The sequence below is a fragment of the Eurosta solidaginis genome, chromosome 1 (assembly GCF_040869045.1).
Source record: "Eurosta solidaginis isolate ZX-2024a chromosome 1, ASM4086904v1, whole genome shotgun sequence".
Lineage (NCBI taxonomy): Eukaryota > Metazoa > Arthropoda > Insecta > Diptera > Tephritidae > Eurosta > Eurosta solidaginis.
The window spans coordinates 55,140,475-55,153,829 of record NC_090319.1 but is presented as its reverse complement, the minus strand read 5'-3'; the positions used below and the strand labels follow the sequence as shown (position 1 = coordinate 55,153,829).

Genomic DNA, 13,355 nt, shown 5'->3' with positions numbered 1-13,355 from the left:
GCTATTTATACATGCAACTTAGTGTGGATTCAATCACGTTTGAAAATGAAATATCAAGGCTAGTGACGTTTTAAAATTCGCAGACGAATGTGCTGATTCTTGGGGATTTCAATGCCATGTGCAGTGTCTGAGGTGACTCCGTTTACTCTCCTAAAGGCAAGAAACTCCTTGAAATGACCACAAATGCTTCACTGAGGTGTGTTGATGATGGCTCAAAGACCTTTTTCAGAAACTCAAACTTGCTTGATGTAGGGGCATGTAGTGGACTGGATCCAAATCAGCATTTAGTAAAAAATATGAATTCACAGTCCGAGAAGCTCCCTGTGCTGGTGTCGATACCTTACCAAAAAGCGACTGGGTGTATTTTGTACGCGATGCGGATGAGTCGTCCCGATATCAGTTTTGCAGAAAGTTCACTCAGTCGGTTTAATAATTGCTACGACAAAACGCAATGGACTGCAGTCAAACGAGTGCTACGATACCTCAAAGGCGCAATCAACCTAATGATAAAGATCAACTAGTAGGCTATTGTGACGCCGACTAGGCATGTGATCAAGATGAACATCGCTCAAGAACAGGATATGTTTCCAACTACAAGAAGGTGCTGTAATGGCGCCTAAGTTGACTCTCCCCACAGCAAACATTCATCAGCTAATGTAGCGCACGGACGAATGCAACCCAGTGCGTGTGTGACATTGAGGTAGATATTTTTTGATCTAGAAAAAGACCACCCCTCTAGACAGAGCTGACCGAAACTCCAACACATTAACAGAATTTTCGACATCACTAACACACTCGCATAAATTTTTCTTGTGCTCCTCTTTCTTTCGACATTTCTTACCAAAAGAAGAAGAAGAACGCGCGTCATTCGACAAAATAAAAACGTCTATTGCACATTTTGACAAAATTTATTTATTTATTTTTCATTTATCTCACCAGCAGCGGAAATATCAAGTTAAATTTGTAATACAGTATAGCCGATACTTGTGATAAAAACGACTGCAATATGGACCCTGTGTAGCATTATACGTCATACCCACTGTAATGTAGCATTATGCTTCATACCCACTGTAACACACTTGCAATAATACGCATCATGAACTCCAAATATATTTTAGTAATAATCATATTACAATATTTTCCAACATAAATTATTGAACTAACCCAGACGGTTAACTAACTTCAATGGAATGTCGAATATGAAACCCTTATCCGTTCAGAGCCAATAAATTGCTTAGTACATACAAACCATTATGGGAACCAAATAAAAAGTACTCGCATCGATATGCCAACAGGCGTACAAACTTACATACTTAGGCAAGGTGCACACGAGGCTACGCGTCATAGACGCGTGCAAGATATTTTATGTAGCTACAATTCCTCTACGCTTCAAGATCTGCATACGTAGCTACAAAAATTTATTTATGCTGTATAATTGCCCTTATACAAAAGTTGATTTTGTATAAAATTAAAAACAAAAGTTTTCACCACCGCGCATAAGAGAAAAAAAAAGAATTTTCAATTCAAAACGGTTTTCAATAACAATTTTTGTTTGTATCGGTCAACATAAACATGTCCAGCGACGAAGAATTGGTATTGCTAAATTTTCTTTGTCGCAGAAAGGAAAAGAAAACAAAGAGAAAATATTGGGCACATCCATATATTCAGAAAAATGTTAATTGTAGACTGTTTGTATGTGCAAAGGAGTTGTCTTAGGATGATACAAAGTTCCGGATATTTTATCGCATGTCAAAAGCTACATTCAAGGATTTGGTTATGCTCGTTGGTGCTTCCATACAGAAAGAAAACACCAATATGCGTGAAGGGTCCCTCCTGAAGAACGGCTTATGGTAACATTAAGGTATGTGTATAACATTGTTTCATTCAATGTACGGGATTCAATTGTGTAGGGCCTCATTTTCGGAAAAGGTTCAGTAACGTTGTTGTTGTTGTAGTAGTAATGTTTCGCCCCACCTAATAGCTGCGACCGATCACAAATTGTCATCAATATCCTCTAACGGGAGTCCAAGGAAACTTGCTGTTTCGACAGGGGTGGACCATAATTAAAGGAGTGTTAGAGGCGTTGGTTCCACATTACAATTAAAGAGATGGTTGGTGTCATGTGGGGACACATTGCAAGCGGGGCATACATTTTGTATGTCGGGGTTGATTCTGGATATGTAAGAGTTTAACCTGTTACAGTATCCAGATCGAAGTTGAGCTAGAGTGACGCGCGTTTCCCTAGGCAGAGTGCGTTTCTCCTGTTGTTGTGTTAACAGTGGTCGTTCCTCTTCTGCTAGTTTTGGGTATTGTTCTTTAAGTACTGGATTCACCGGGCAATTCCTGGCATAGAGGTCCGACTCTTTGTGGATTTCACTGAGGACCTGTTTGTGCTTTTTAGCTTTATATGGCTGTGTCCTCAGGTACCTTATTTCCTCATAATGCTTACGGAGATGACCTCTTAAGCTCTGGGCGGTGTAGCCTCATCAATCAGATGTCTGTTGGGATGTCCAGGTTTCTGGGTATTCAACAGAAACTGTTTCGTTATAATTTCATTTCTCTCCCTAATGGGGAGTATTTTCGCCTCATTATGTAGATGGTGTTCTGGGGACGTAAGACGACAGTCCGTAGCGGTTCTAAGGGCGGTATTTTGGCAGGCCTGTAAATTCTTCCAGTGAGTAGCCTTTAGGCTTGGCCACCATAACGGGGACGCGTAGAATGCAATCGGCCGACCAATTGCTTTGTAAGTGGTAATGAGCGTTTCTTTATCTTTACCCCAAGTGCTGCCGGCAAGAGGTTTGAGGATTTTATTACGCCTCTGGATTTTCGGTACAATTGCGGTTGCATGCTCTCCAAGTTAAACAAAATAGGGAATAGGACACCACCCTGTTCCACACCTTGTTTAATTCCTCTTGGTTTGGATGTTGCATTCCTGAATTGCACCGATGCTAGCCGACCAGACAGATAGTTTGCGGTCCACCTTTTAAGACTTAGAGGAAGGGGAGACCCAGGTCTTGCAGTAACGTGCCATAGTTGACCGTATCAAAAGCTTTTGACAGGTCTAACGCAATGAGTACTGTCCGATGATGAGGGTTTTGATTTAATCCGCAATTTATTTGAGTACTAATGGCATTTAACGCGGTGGATGTGCTGTGTAGTTTTCTGAAGCCATGCTGATGATTGGCTAGTTGCAAATTTGCTTTGAAGTAGGGGAGCAAAATGGCTTCAAGCGCCTTGGCTACTGGCGACAGGAGAGATATCGGGCGATATGACTCCCCTATGTTAGCTGGTTTCCCTGGCTTTAGTAGCGGGCCATTAGCCTAGGCCATTTAAACTGCCTAGGCCATTTAAACTGCTGCGTAGAGATGCGACACAAAATCGCTTGCAGCACCTGGGCGAAAGTACCAAGCAACACCTTTGACGATGTAGAACGCAATTGGCCGACCGATCTTTTTTGTGAGCCACCAGTATGGTCTTCCGTTCTACATAACCTCCACTGGATACAGTTGCAAGCCTACCATAATTCTACACTCATAACTGCTATGGAATGCTTGGTTATGACATCTGAATAACACGAACTCCTCCTTGTTGAAGATCGAAATGATATGCTAAACAAGCTGCTTCTGAAATTTTCTAAGCCGGGATTTCCCGACCGAAAACCGTTTTATCCAGATAAATACGCGCTGGCCCGCAAATGTTTCTAAACACAGTTGGCTTAAACCGCATTTCCAAACGTTGCAGATAAGTACGCACATTTCCAGCGCCCGATACCATCTCGCCTTTCATAATCTGGTTAAAGTACTTTCAATAGTGCTTAGTCCCTCCAAAACTTTCCGGGACCTGGGGTAATTAAACACTTCCCAGTGAGTTCCTTGTCACCTTGTCACTTGCTCAGCTTCGATATTGTTACAGAGTAAATTCTTACTTATCCAGAATCACCCCGGCATGCGTCATGTAATCCGCATGACATACACCACCGAGTCAATTGTAATGTAAAACCAACAACTCTAGCAGTAAGTAGTGTTGCTACAACAACATCTACCCTGTTCTGGTGACAAATTCGATTTGTTATAGGAATATTTTCTGAGTCGGAGCTTTTCATTAGATATGAGTATCTTTGAATTGGGGCCACTACTGAGTTGGTGGCGAACATGTTGTTGTGTATGTGCGTGGTCTAAATTCTTTATAACTTTTTGTTTAGGTATCTGGCTACAGGATGCACGTTCAATGCGCTTGCTTTATATTTTCAAAGAGGAGAACGTACAATCGGAGTAATTGTTGAAGAAACAACAAAAGCTATATGGAATTCATTAAAAGATTGTTATATGTCGTTGCCAAATGAGGAGCGTTGGAAGAGTATTGCGGGACGGTTCTCTGATCTATGGCAGCTGCCAAATTGCTTAGGAGCTATCGACGGAAATCATGTGCGAATTCAAAAATATCCAAATTCGGGTTCAGCTAATTTCAATTACAAAAACTACCATTCAGTAATATTACTTGCCTGTTGCAATGCCGACGGGATATTTACATCAATAGAATGCGGATTTGCAGGACGAAATAGCGACGGGGGAGTTTTTAGAATTTCGACGTTTGGACGTTGGTTAGAAAGTTACAATAGTTTACCATCCCCAAAGGAACTACCGCATGACGACAGTGGAAATAAGTTTCCATATTATTTCGTAGCAGATAACGCCTTTCCTTTAAGGAAAAATGTTATGCGGCCTTATCCGGAAAGAAACATTGTCAACAAGATGCGCATATTTAATTATAGACTAAGTCGCGGTAGGAAGAACATAGAGTGCAGTTTCGGGATGATGGTAAAAAAATTTGGAGTTTTCTCAACACCTATACGATGCCAAAAGTACGAAACAATCATTTCAATTATACAAAGTGCTTGTATCCTACATAATTTTATAAGGAAAAAAGATGGCATATCATAGACGACCTTCCTTCCCGATATCGAAAACCAGCAACCAGTTCAACGGAACCCAAGTACTCTGCCAGAGTTCGATAATGTAAACATAATGGAAAATTCTGCCCCACAAAACTTACGACACTATTTAAGCAATTATTTTTTATTACCAAATGTTTCTTTGCCCTGGAAGTGGAATTATTGTTTATAAAAACTGTTAGACTGTTTTACTTTCCATTTAACAACATTTATTGCAATAAATTTTAATTCAAATAGTTGAAAAAAAGTAAATGATAATTCATATCAAATAATATTACGAATAGTACTCGATCTGTTCTGTGAATGAGGCTAGTTTGAACTATGTGTACACATGCGAATGAAATTATAGCAGCAAAAATTAAAAGTTGTTTCAGCTACTTCCTTTTTTGTTTTCACTATTTTTAAATAAAACTTAAATTAATTGTAGAACGAAAACTATGCAAACCGATTTCAAAAACATGTTCTAAATTTTGGGAAACATTTTAAGCATGTGATTTTTTAGTCCATCTTATTTATATATATATTTATATAATTATTTTTCTAAAGCAAAACTAGGTGAAAACCGCAAAAAGGCCTTGTGCCAATACTTACTTCCCTGTGTGTACATGTATTCAAACTAGCATCCACTTGTAACACTGGTACTTTTTTCGTTCACTATTGTATCGTCTAATTCATGACTACTTCTATGTAGTAAGATACTTATGAGATCAGCCCATTGAAAACATACCCATTCTAACATCTGTTTATAACTAAATAATAGTATAATTATATAATAAATAATATACAAAAACGCAAGTTTACTCGTTTGTGTAAAAGGCTCTTTCATTTTCACAGTCAATTGTTTCAAATAGTACTGGAGTATAGGTTGGAGTATCATCGGGCGAAGGAGCTGGGGTGCAGACTTCTATATTTTGGCCATAAGACGTTGCTGGATCAAACAGTTCCCGCCTGACAGATTGTGCCCTTTGTTCATTTAAAAGCTCCTCTAGCAGCATCATAGATCGAATTTTAAATGTCCGCAAATTCTCGAGAGAAAGACTTCTTACGTCGGGAAGTAAGCTCATTAGAAACATTTTTTTGGATCTTCCGAAGTTGTATTTCCCTTTTTTGTTTTGAGGTAATTTAGCACCGCCACATCGACTTCATCTCGGGCTGTTTTCTTTCTTTTCTTGGCACTAAATGTTGGTTCAAAATTGCTTTCTTTGGCTGGATGTGATTCTAGGTTGTTGCAGATCAAAGACCCTGTCTTCGTGGGGGCACAATCGCTGTAGTTGTCGTCAACAATTGATCCATTTTCAATTTCATCCAAATATTGTTCTTCCATTTCTGATATTATAATGTTGCTGGTATTTTCAGAATGATGCACTGGTTTTACATTTGGAAGAACGAATTGCATGATGTCGTGCAAATAGTAAGGCCTCATCGCTTTAGTAGAAGATCCACTAGGAGATGGCTTGAGACTTCTTACAAAGCCATTTCGCAAGTTCTTCCACTTTTCTTTGCAATCAGGCACTGTAAGGAAGAGCGTAATAAATTTAGATCTATTTAGACATATTCTTTGTTTTTAATTATATAAAGAAATCCAAAATCTACACACCTGACCAATTCATTTCCACACCAATTGCTGCCCAGGCTCTTTCTGTAACATCTTTCCTCGAATATTCTGCTAAATTATTTTTGTATAGGCAAGGATAATTCTCAACCAATTGAACGAATTTAGCCGCGTCGACCATTTTATATTTTTTTATATGAAATAAATTCAATATATAATTATAGCAACAGAAGCACAGCACACAAGTTTGCAAACGAAAAATTGTAAACAAACATCTTCTTCTTGCTCTTTTCTAGGCGTATTTACGCCTAGCGACCAACATTGCTGTACGCCCAGCTACACGAAAATTTCATGCTTTGTCGCTTTCATGCAGCTGACGCCTCGTATGCAGCTCTCCATTCAAATACATGTGTTCGGCATCAAAGCGTACAAATTTCGCTTGCAGCGTCTATGACGCGTAGCCTCGTGTGCACCTTGCCTTACGTGTATGCATAGACTTAACCAAAGTACTCACATTGATCTGCCGACGTTGCTAAATAACATATACAAAACTACATGTATAGAGTCAAGCATACTAAACTACATGTATACAAAGACTGTATACAAACATACATGTACTCATACCCCATTTTCAATGTACATATTTTTAGTTATTAGTATTAAGATATTTATGAATGTATAGGTTAAGTTAATTACTATATAAGACAAAGAATTTATTGAATAAACAGAGATTTAATGTTTGCAAATCAAAGTAGCAACTTGTCTTTTCATTTCCACACTTTCAACTTGTCTTCTAAAAATCCAAACTTTTCATGACGATCCTGCTAGCTTGATCTTTGATTAGCTGAAGAATTTGCTATTAAGCAAAATTAGCTAGATCTTGCTGGAGGAAGAATCCTGCCAGTTCAGATCAAAATTGGCACAACTGCTAAAAAGGATCTGACTGCCCAGGATTCTGACCATTTATAAAACAACACCCAAAGATTTAATATTGGCACCGTTTGGTGGTAACACAATGGAATCGAAGGATTTAGCACACTAATTTGAAAAATATTTGGTGGTAACACAATGGAATCGAAGGATTTGGCAAACTAATTTAAATATTTGGTGGTAACACAATGGAACCGAAGGATTTGGCAAACTAATTTGAAAAATATTTGGTGGTAACACAACGGAACCGAAGGATTTGGCAAACTAATTTGAAAAATGGAATCGAAGGATTTGGCAAACTTATTTGAAAAATATTTGGTGGTAACACAACGGGATCAAAGGACACCTTTCAATTGGCACAGGATAACAACAAAATAATCCGGAGACATAACGCCAATACAAACTTATATTAGTATATAAAAATTTTAGAAACAAATTGGGCGGCCTTTATGGACGCTAAACAATGAGCAAAAACGAAAGTTTTTGCTTAGGATTTTTTTTTTTGTCCTCTTTAAGTAGGAAATAAAATTAGTTGAACATTTTTTTAAACACATTTGTTGAACAAATTTTTTTAAAAATAGATAGAAAAACTGTACTATTCAAAAAAAAAATTTTGAAAAAAAAATGTTTAATTAATTAAACAAAAGAAAATAAAAATGAGAAATTTTTTTTACAAATTTAAATTCAAAAAAAAATATAATAATAAATAATACAAATAAACGTAAACATTTTCTTAGTAAATTGGAATGATTAAGTGACCCTTATAAAAACCCTTCAAATTTAGAATGTCCTTTTTCCGCCAAGTTAGAAATGAATACATGGCAAGAAATCCATAATAATTTAACAGAAGAAAAATTAAAAGCAGATAAATCATACAAGTGCATAAACAAAAATACTACCATAAAAACAGAAACGATAGCAAAACATTTGAATATAATTTTAGAAGCCTTAAATGTTATAAAATAATTGATTAATAAAGTAAATCATATACTTACTGACGATCACCAAAAAGAGCCTCAACAAATTTTCTCAACAGTACGGGATAAATTAGTATCTTCATTAGCAAGATATAACATCGAAATCCCTATACCAACTACTATAGAAGAAAGTTTCCAAATATATTTTAATTCCGTTCTAACTGAACCTTCAAGAAACCGTACCCCTTCACCATCATTTAGCCAAAACCCATCAGTGGAAGATCATAAACCACTGAATAACCCACTCATAAACGTCACAATGGCACAAGCGGTAGTAGAGTTTATCAAAACTGCCTCATCAGTGCTGCCAGAGTTTGATGGCAAGCCTGAAAATTTACACAGTTTCTTAGATGCCCTTGATATTCTAGACCAAATCAAGGATAACCATGAAGCCTTAGCGATAACAATGATAAAGACAAAGCTAAAAGGCACGGCAAGGAACTTCATAAGTGACGAAAATACAATTGCTCAAATAAAAAATAAACTAAAAACAGCAATAAAGGGAGAATCGGTAGAAGTTTTAACAGCCAAACTCCTGAACATCCAACAACGCAGCAAAACTGCAAACCAGTATACTGCTGAAATAGAAAAAATCACTAGATCACTGGAAGGAGCTTATATTTCGGATGGACTTAACCCAGACTTAGCAACGAGATACTCGACGCAAGCAGCAGTAAAGGCCATGTGTAAAAACTGCTCCAATGACAAAGTGAAAATGATAATGCAAGCGGGAACGTTCACAACAATGAACGATGCAATTTCAAAATTCACAAACAGCTGCACGGAAATCACAGGCAGCTCGAACACAATTTTAAATATACGGCAACAAAATCAATATCGAAGTAATTTCCGTGGAGGTTACCGAAGTAACAACTATGGGATTTACCAAGGAAGAAGATTTAGACCACAGCAGAGATACAATAATAATGCAAGAACAAATAATAATGCCCAAAGAGGAGCACAATCCCAAAACAACAACAGACAGTATAATCAGACCCGTAACGTTCGAAATTGTACCCAGCAGGAAAACCAAGAAACTCCACTTCAAAATCAATAGATAGGAAAATATGTGTACTAAATCTACACTTAAATAGTTACATATCTACAAAAACATCATTAAATAACTCAATTTCAAATTTTTTAGTAGACACAGGAGCAGATATCTCCATAATTAAAAAGAATCAAGTACTTAATCATACAAAAATAAATACAGAACAAATAACAGACCTAAAGGGCATTGGTCAGGGTATAACCAGTACATTAGGCACAATTAAAGCTGATTTAAAAGGCGATGACCTTCTGATTTATCATAAATTTCACGTCGTAGAAGACGATTTTCCAATACCGTGTGATGGTATAATAGGTTTGGACTTTATAAAGAAGTATAATTGCATTCTAGATTATGGCAAAAATGAGGATAAACTAATCCTAAGACCATATGATTTTCCCCAAACAATCACAATGTACCTAACAAATTATCTGTCTGCCAACACAATTACGATCCCTGCTAGATCTGAAGTCATTAGACAAGTAACAGTAAACTCTGATAATAAAACCATCTTCATACCCCATCAACAATTATCTGAAGGCATTTTCATAGCGAACACAATTACAAACAAAGAACAAACGTTTGTCAGAATTATAAATACCACACATAAAAACACAACTATTCAAAATTACAAAATACATACAGAAGATTTAGACGACTACAATTTAATTAAAACACACACACGCAATAAACAAAGCAATGACACAGAAAAGTTAAAAATATTAACTAAAAATTCCCCAAAATTTGTCAATTCAGAATTAACCTCATTATGCACAGAATTCATAGACATATTTGCACTAGAAACGGAACCAATCTCCTCTAATAATTTTTATAAGCAAAAATTACACATGAAAGATGACACCCCAGTATACATAAAAAATTATAGATTGCCCGAAACTCAAAACGGAGAAATAAGTAAACAGGTTAATAAATTAATCGAAGATGACATTATAGAACCCTCAATATCAGAGTACAACAGCCCAATTTTACTGGTACCTAAAAAATCACTACACGGTAATACTGAAAAAAGATGGACACTGGTAGTTGACTACAGACAAGTAAACAAAAAACTAGCAGCGGATAAATTCCCACTTCCAAGAATTGATGATATTTTAGACCAACTTGGAAGAGCAAAATATTTTTCATGCCTTGACCTTATGTCAGGTTTTCACCAAATAGAATTACACCAAGATTCTAGAGATATAACCTCATTCACAACAGATAATGGTACATATAGATTTAAAAGACTACCCTTTGGATTAAAAGTAGCACCAAACTTATTCCAAAGAATGATGACACTGGCATTTGCAGGCCTCAAACCATCCCAAGCATTTCTATATATGGATGATTTAGTTGTACTAGGGTGTTCAGAAAAACATATGCTAAAAAACTTAAGAGATGTTTTTGCTACTTGTAGGAAATACAACTTAAAATTACATCCAGACAAATGCCTATTCTTCAGCGAAGAAGTAACTTATCTAGGACATAAATGCACAAGAGAGGGAATACTACCCGACCCAAGCAAATTTGAGATAGTTCAAAATTACCCAACACCAAAAACAGCAGATGAAGTTAAAAGATTCGTAGCGTTCTGCAATTATTACAGAAGATTTGTACCGAATTTCGCAGAATACTCAAGAAAATTAACTAGGCTTTGCAAAAAGAATGTTTCCTTCGACTGGACAGAAGAATTTCAAAAAGCTTTTGTCTATTTAAAGGAAGCATTAATCAGCCCAAAACTTTTGCAATACCCCGACTTCAATAAAGAATTCTGTATAACAACAGACGCTAGTGGGTATGCTTGCGGAGCAGTCCTTAGCCAGGAACAGGATGACAAACAGTTACCAATTGCTTACGCCTCTAGATCCTCTACAAAAGGTGAAACAAACAAAGCTACAATAGAAAAAGAACTAGCAGAAATCCATTGGGCCATAACATTCTTCAGACCATACGTTTACGGTAGAAAATTCAAAATTAAAACCGACCATCGTCCTTTAACTTACCTTTTCTCGATGAAGAGCCCTTCATCTAAGTTAACACGAATAAGACTTGATTTAGAGGAGTATGATTTCGAAGTGGAGTACATTGCTGGAAAAGAAAATCACATCGCAGACGCATTGTCTCGCATTAACATAACAAATTTAAAAGAAATGTCAGTGGAAGCATGCAAAATAATGAAAGTCACAACTAGATCAACAGCTAAAAATATACCAAATAATGCTAAAATTCAAGAAAGTCACACTGAGAACCCCAAGATATATGAAGCGCTAAATAAATTTGAAGTAAAAAGACATGTAAAGCTCGTTTTCAATCCCCCGAAATTATATTTCAAAAAGGGAAAGAAAATTTGTAGCACTATAAATACAAGCAACCTAATTGTAGATGATAAAATTGACTTAGGACAATTCTTTATCAGGCTCGAAAAAGAAGCCGCCAATTTAGGACATGAAAAGATACAGTTGTCCTTAGGGGACAAATTGTTTTAAAGTAATTATACTCGATTAGACAAATTTATTGAATTAGGAAATAGGGTTCTCAAAAAATTAACAATTGCACTAACCCCAGAGGTTGAGTACGTGACTAGCCCCGGGAAAATTAGAGAAATTCTGCAGAAATATCATGACGATCCTATTAGTGGTGGCCACCCAGGAATAAATCGCATGATAAAGAAAATCAAACAAAACTGTTGCTGGAAAAGTATGAGAGGTGACATAAAGAAAAAAGTATATAACTGCATCCACTGCAAGAAGAATAAAATAAATAAGTATATAAAAGACCCATTGACAATAACGGAGACACCTCCGAGAGCTTTCGATATAGTACAGATAGATACGGTCGGACCATTGCCAAGGTCAATAAACGGAAACGAATACGCAGTTACCATTATATGCGATCTCACAAAATACTTGGTAGCAATCCCAGTCTTCAGCAAACATGCACTAATAGTTGTTAAAGCTATATTCGAGCATTTCATTTTGATTTATGGCCGCATGAAAACAATCCTAACAGATATGCGAGCCGAATACAAAAATAAATTATTCGAAGAACTATGCAAATTGCTTAAAGTTGAGCACAAAAACTCAACACCATACCATCATCAAACTTTGGGCACTGTAGAGCGTAGTCATAGAACGTTTAATGAATATGTACGTTCATACATATCCAGTGACAAAGATGATTGGGATGAATACCTAAAATATTTCGCGTACTGCTACAACACGACCCCATCGACCGTACACAACTATTGCCCTTATGAGCTTATATTTGCGAAAAATCCCCCGATATACGAATTCTTAAATGAAAATAAAATAAGCCCAGTATACAATCACGAGGCATATGATAAGGAAATTAAATATAGACTTCAGATAGCACAACAAAGAGCTAGAAAATTGGTAAAAGAAGCTAAGGAAAAACAAAAAGTTAATTATGATAAAAGTAGCACCAGTAAGGAAATAAAATTAGGAGATTTAGTTTTAGTAAGAGAAGAAGATAGCCATAATAAGCTAGACCATAGATATAAAGGACGGTATAAAGTAAAGAAAATTGACGAAAATAACAATTTTACTTTAATACCACATAGAGAGGAGTCTAGTAATAAGAACAATAGGGATAAGGAATTAATAATCCATAAAAATAGACTTAAACCCATTTTAAATATCTTTTGGTAATTTAACAAATAATCATTCCAATTTACCCGATTAATTAATAAAAATAATTTCTAAAAACAAGCAGATTTTAGATGGGTCGACACATTTAAAATCCGGCAATAAAATAATAAAATAAACAAGATAAATAAAATAAGTAAAATTTAAAATTTTGAAAAAAAGGGACTTGTACAAAACAAAAAAAAAAAAATATGTAAAATGTAAACATTTTTGAAAAAAAGGGGATATGCAT

The 13,355-nt window shown here is 36.2% G+C and overlaps 2 protein-coding genes across 5 annotated transcripts in view; both read right to left on the bottom strand.

Annotated features, from left to right (window-relative positions):
* Pbp95 (proximal sequence element A Pbp95) overlaps window positions 1-13,355 on the bottom strand; it is a 207,234-nt gene that overhangs the window by 146,198 nt on the left and 47,681 nt on the right. The window lies entirely within an intron of this gene.
* Window positions 5,383-6,961, bottom strand: LOC137253641 (uncharacterized). Its single transcript, XM_067790951.1, has 2 exons — window positions 6,549-6,961; window positions 5,383-6,463 (listed from the first exon to the last, which is right to left on the bottom strand). Exons 1-2 carry the CDS (start codon window positions 6,682-6,684, stop codon window positions 6,015-6,017), a joined length of 585 nt encoding a protein of 194 aa, XP_067647052.1. The 5' UTR covers window positions 6,685-6,961; the 3' UTR covers window positions 5,383-6,014.

Coding starts and splice junctions, on each gene's coding strand:
- LOC137253641 (XM_067790951.1), bottom strand. CDS start 6,684: ATGGTCGACGCGGCTAAATTCGTTCAATTGGTTGAGAATTATCCTTGC. Junction 6,464..6,548: donor TGTGGAAATGAATTGGTCAG/GTGTGTAGATTT, acceptor TCTTCCTTACAG/TGCCTGATTGCAAAGAAAAG.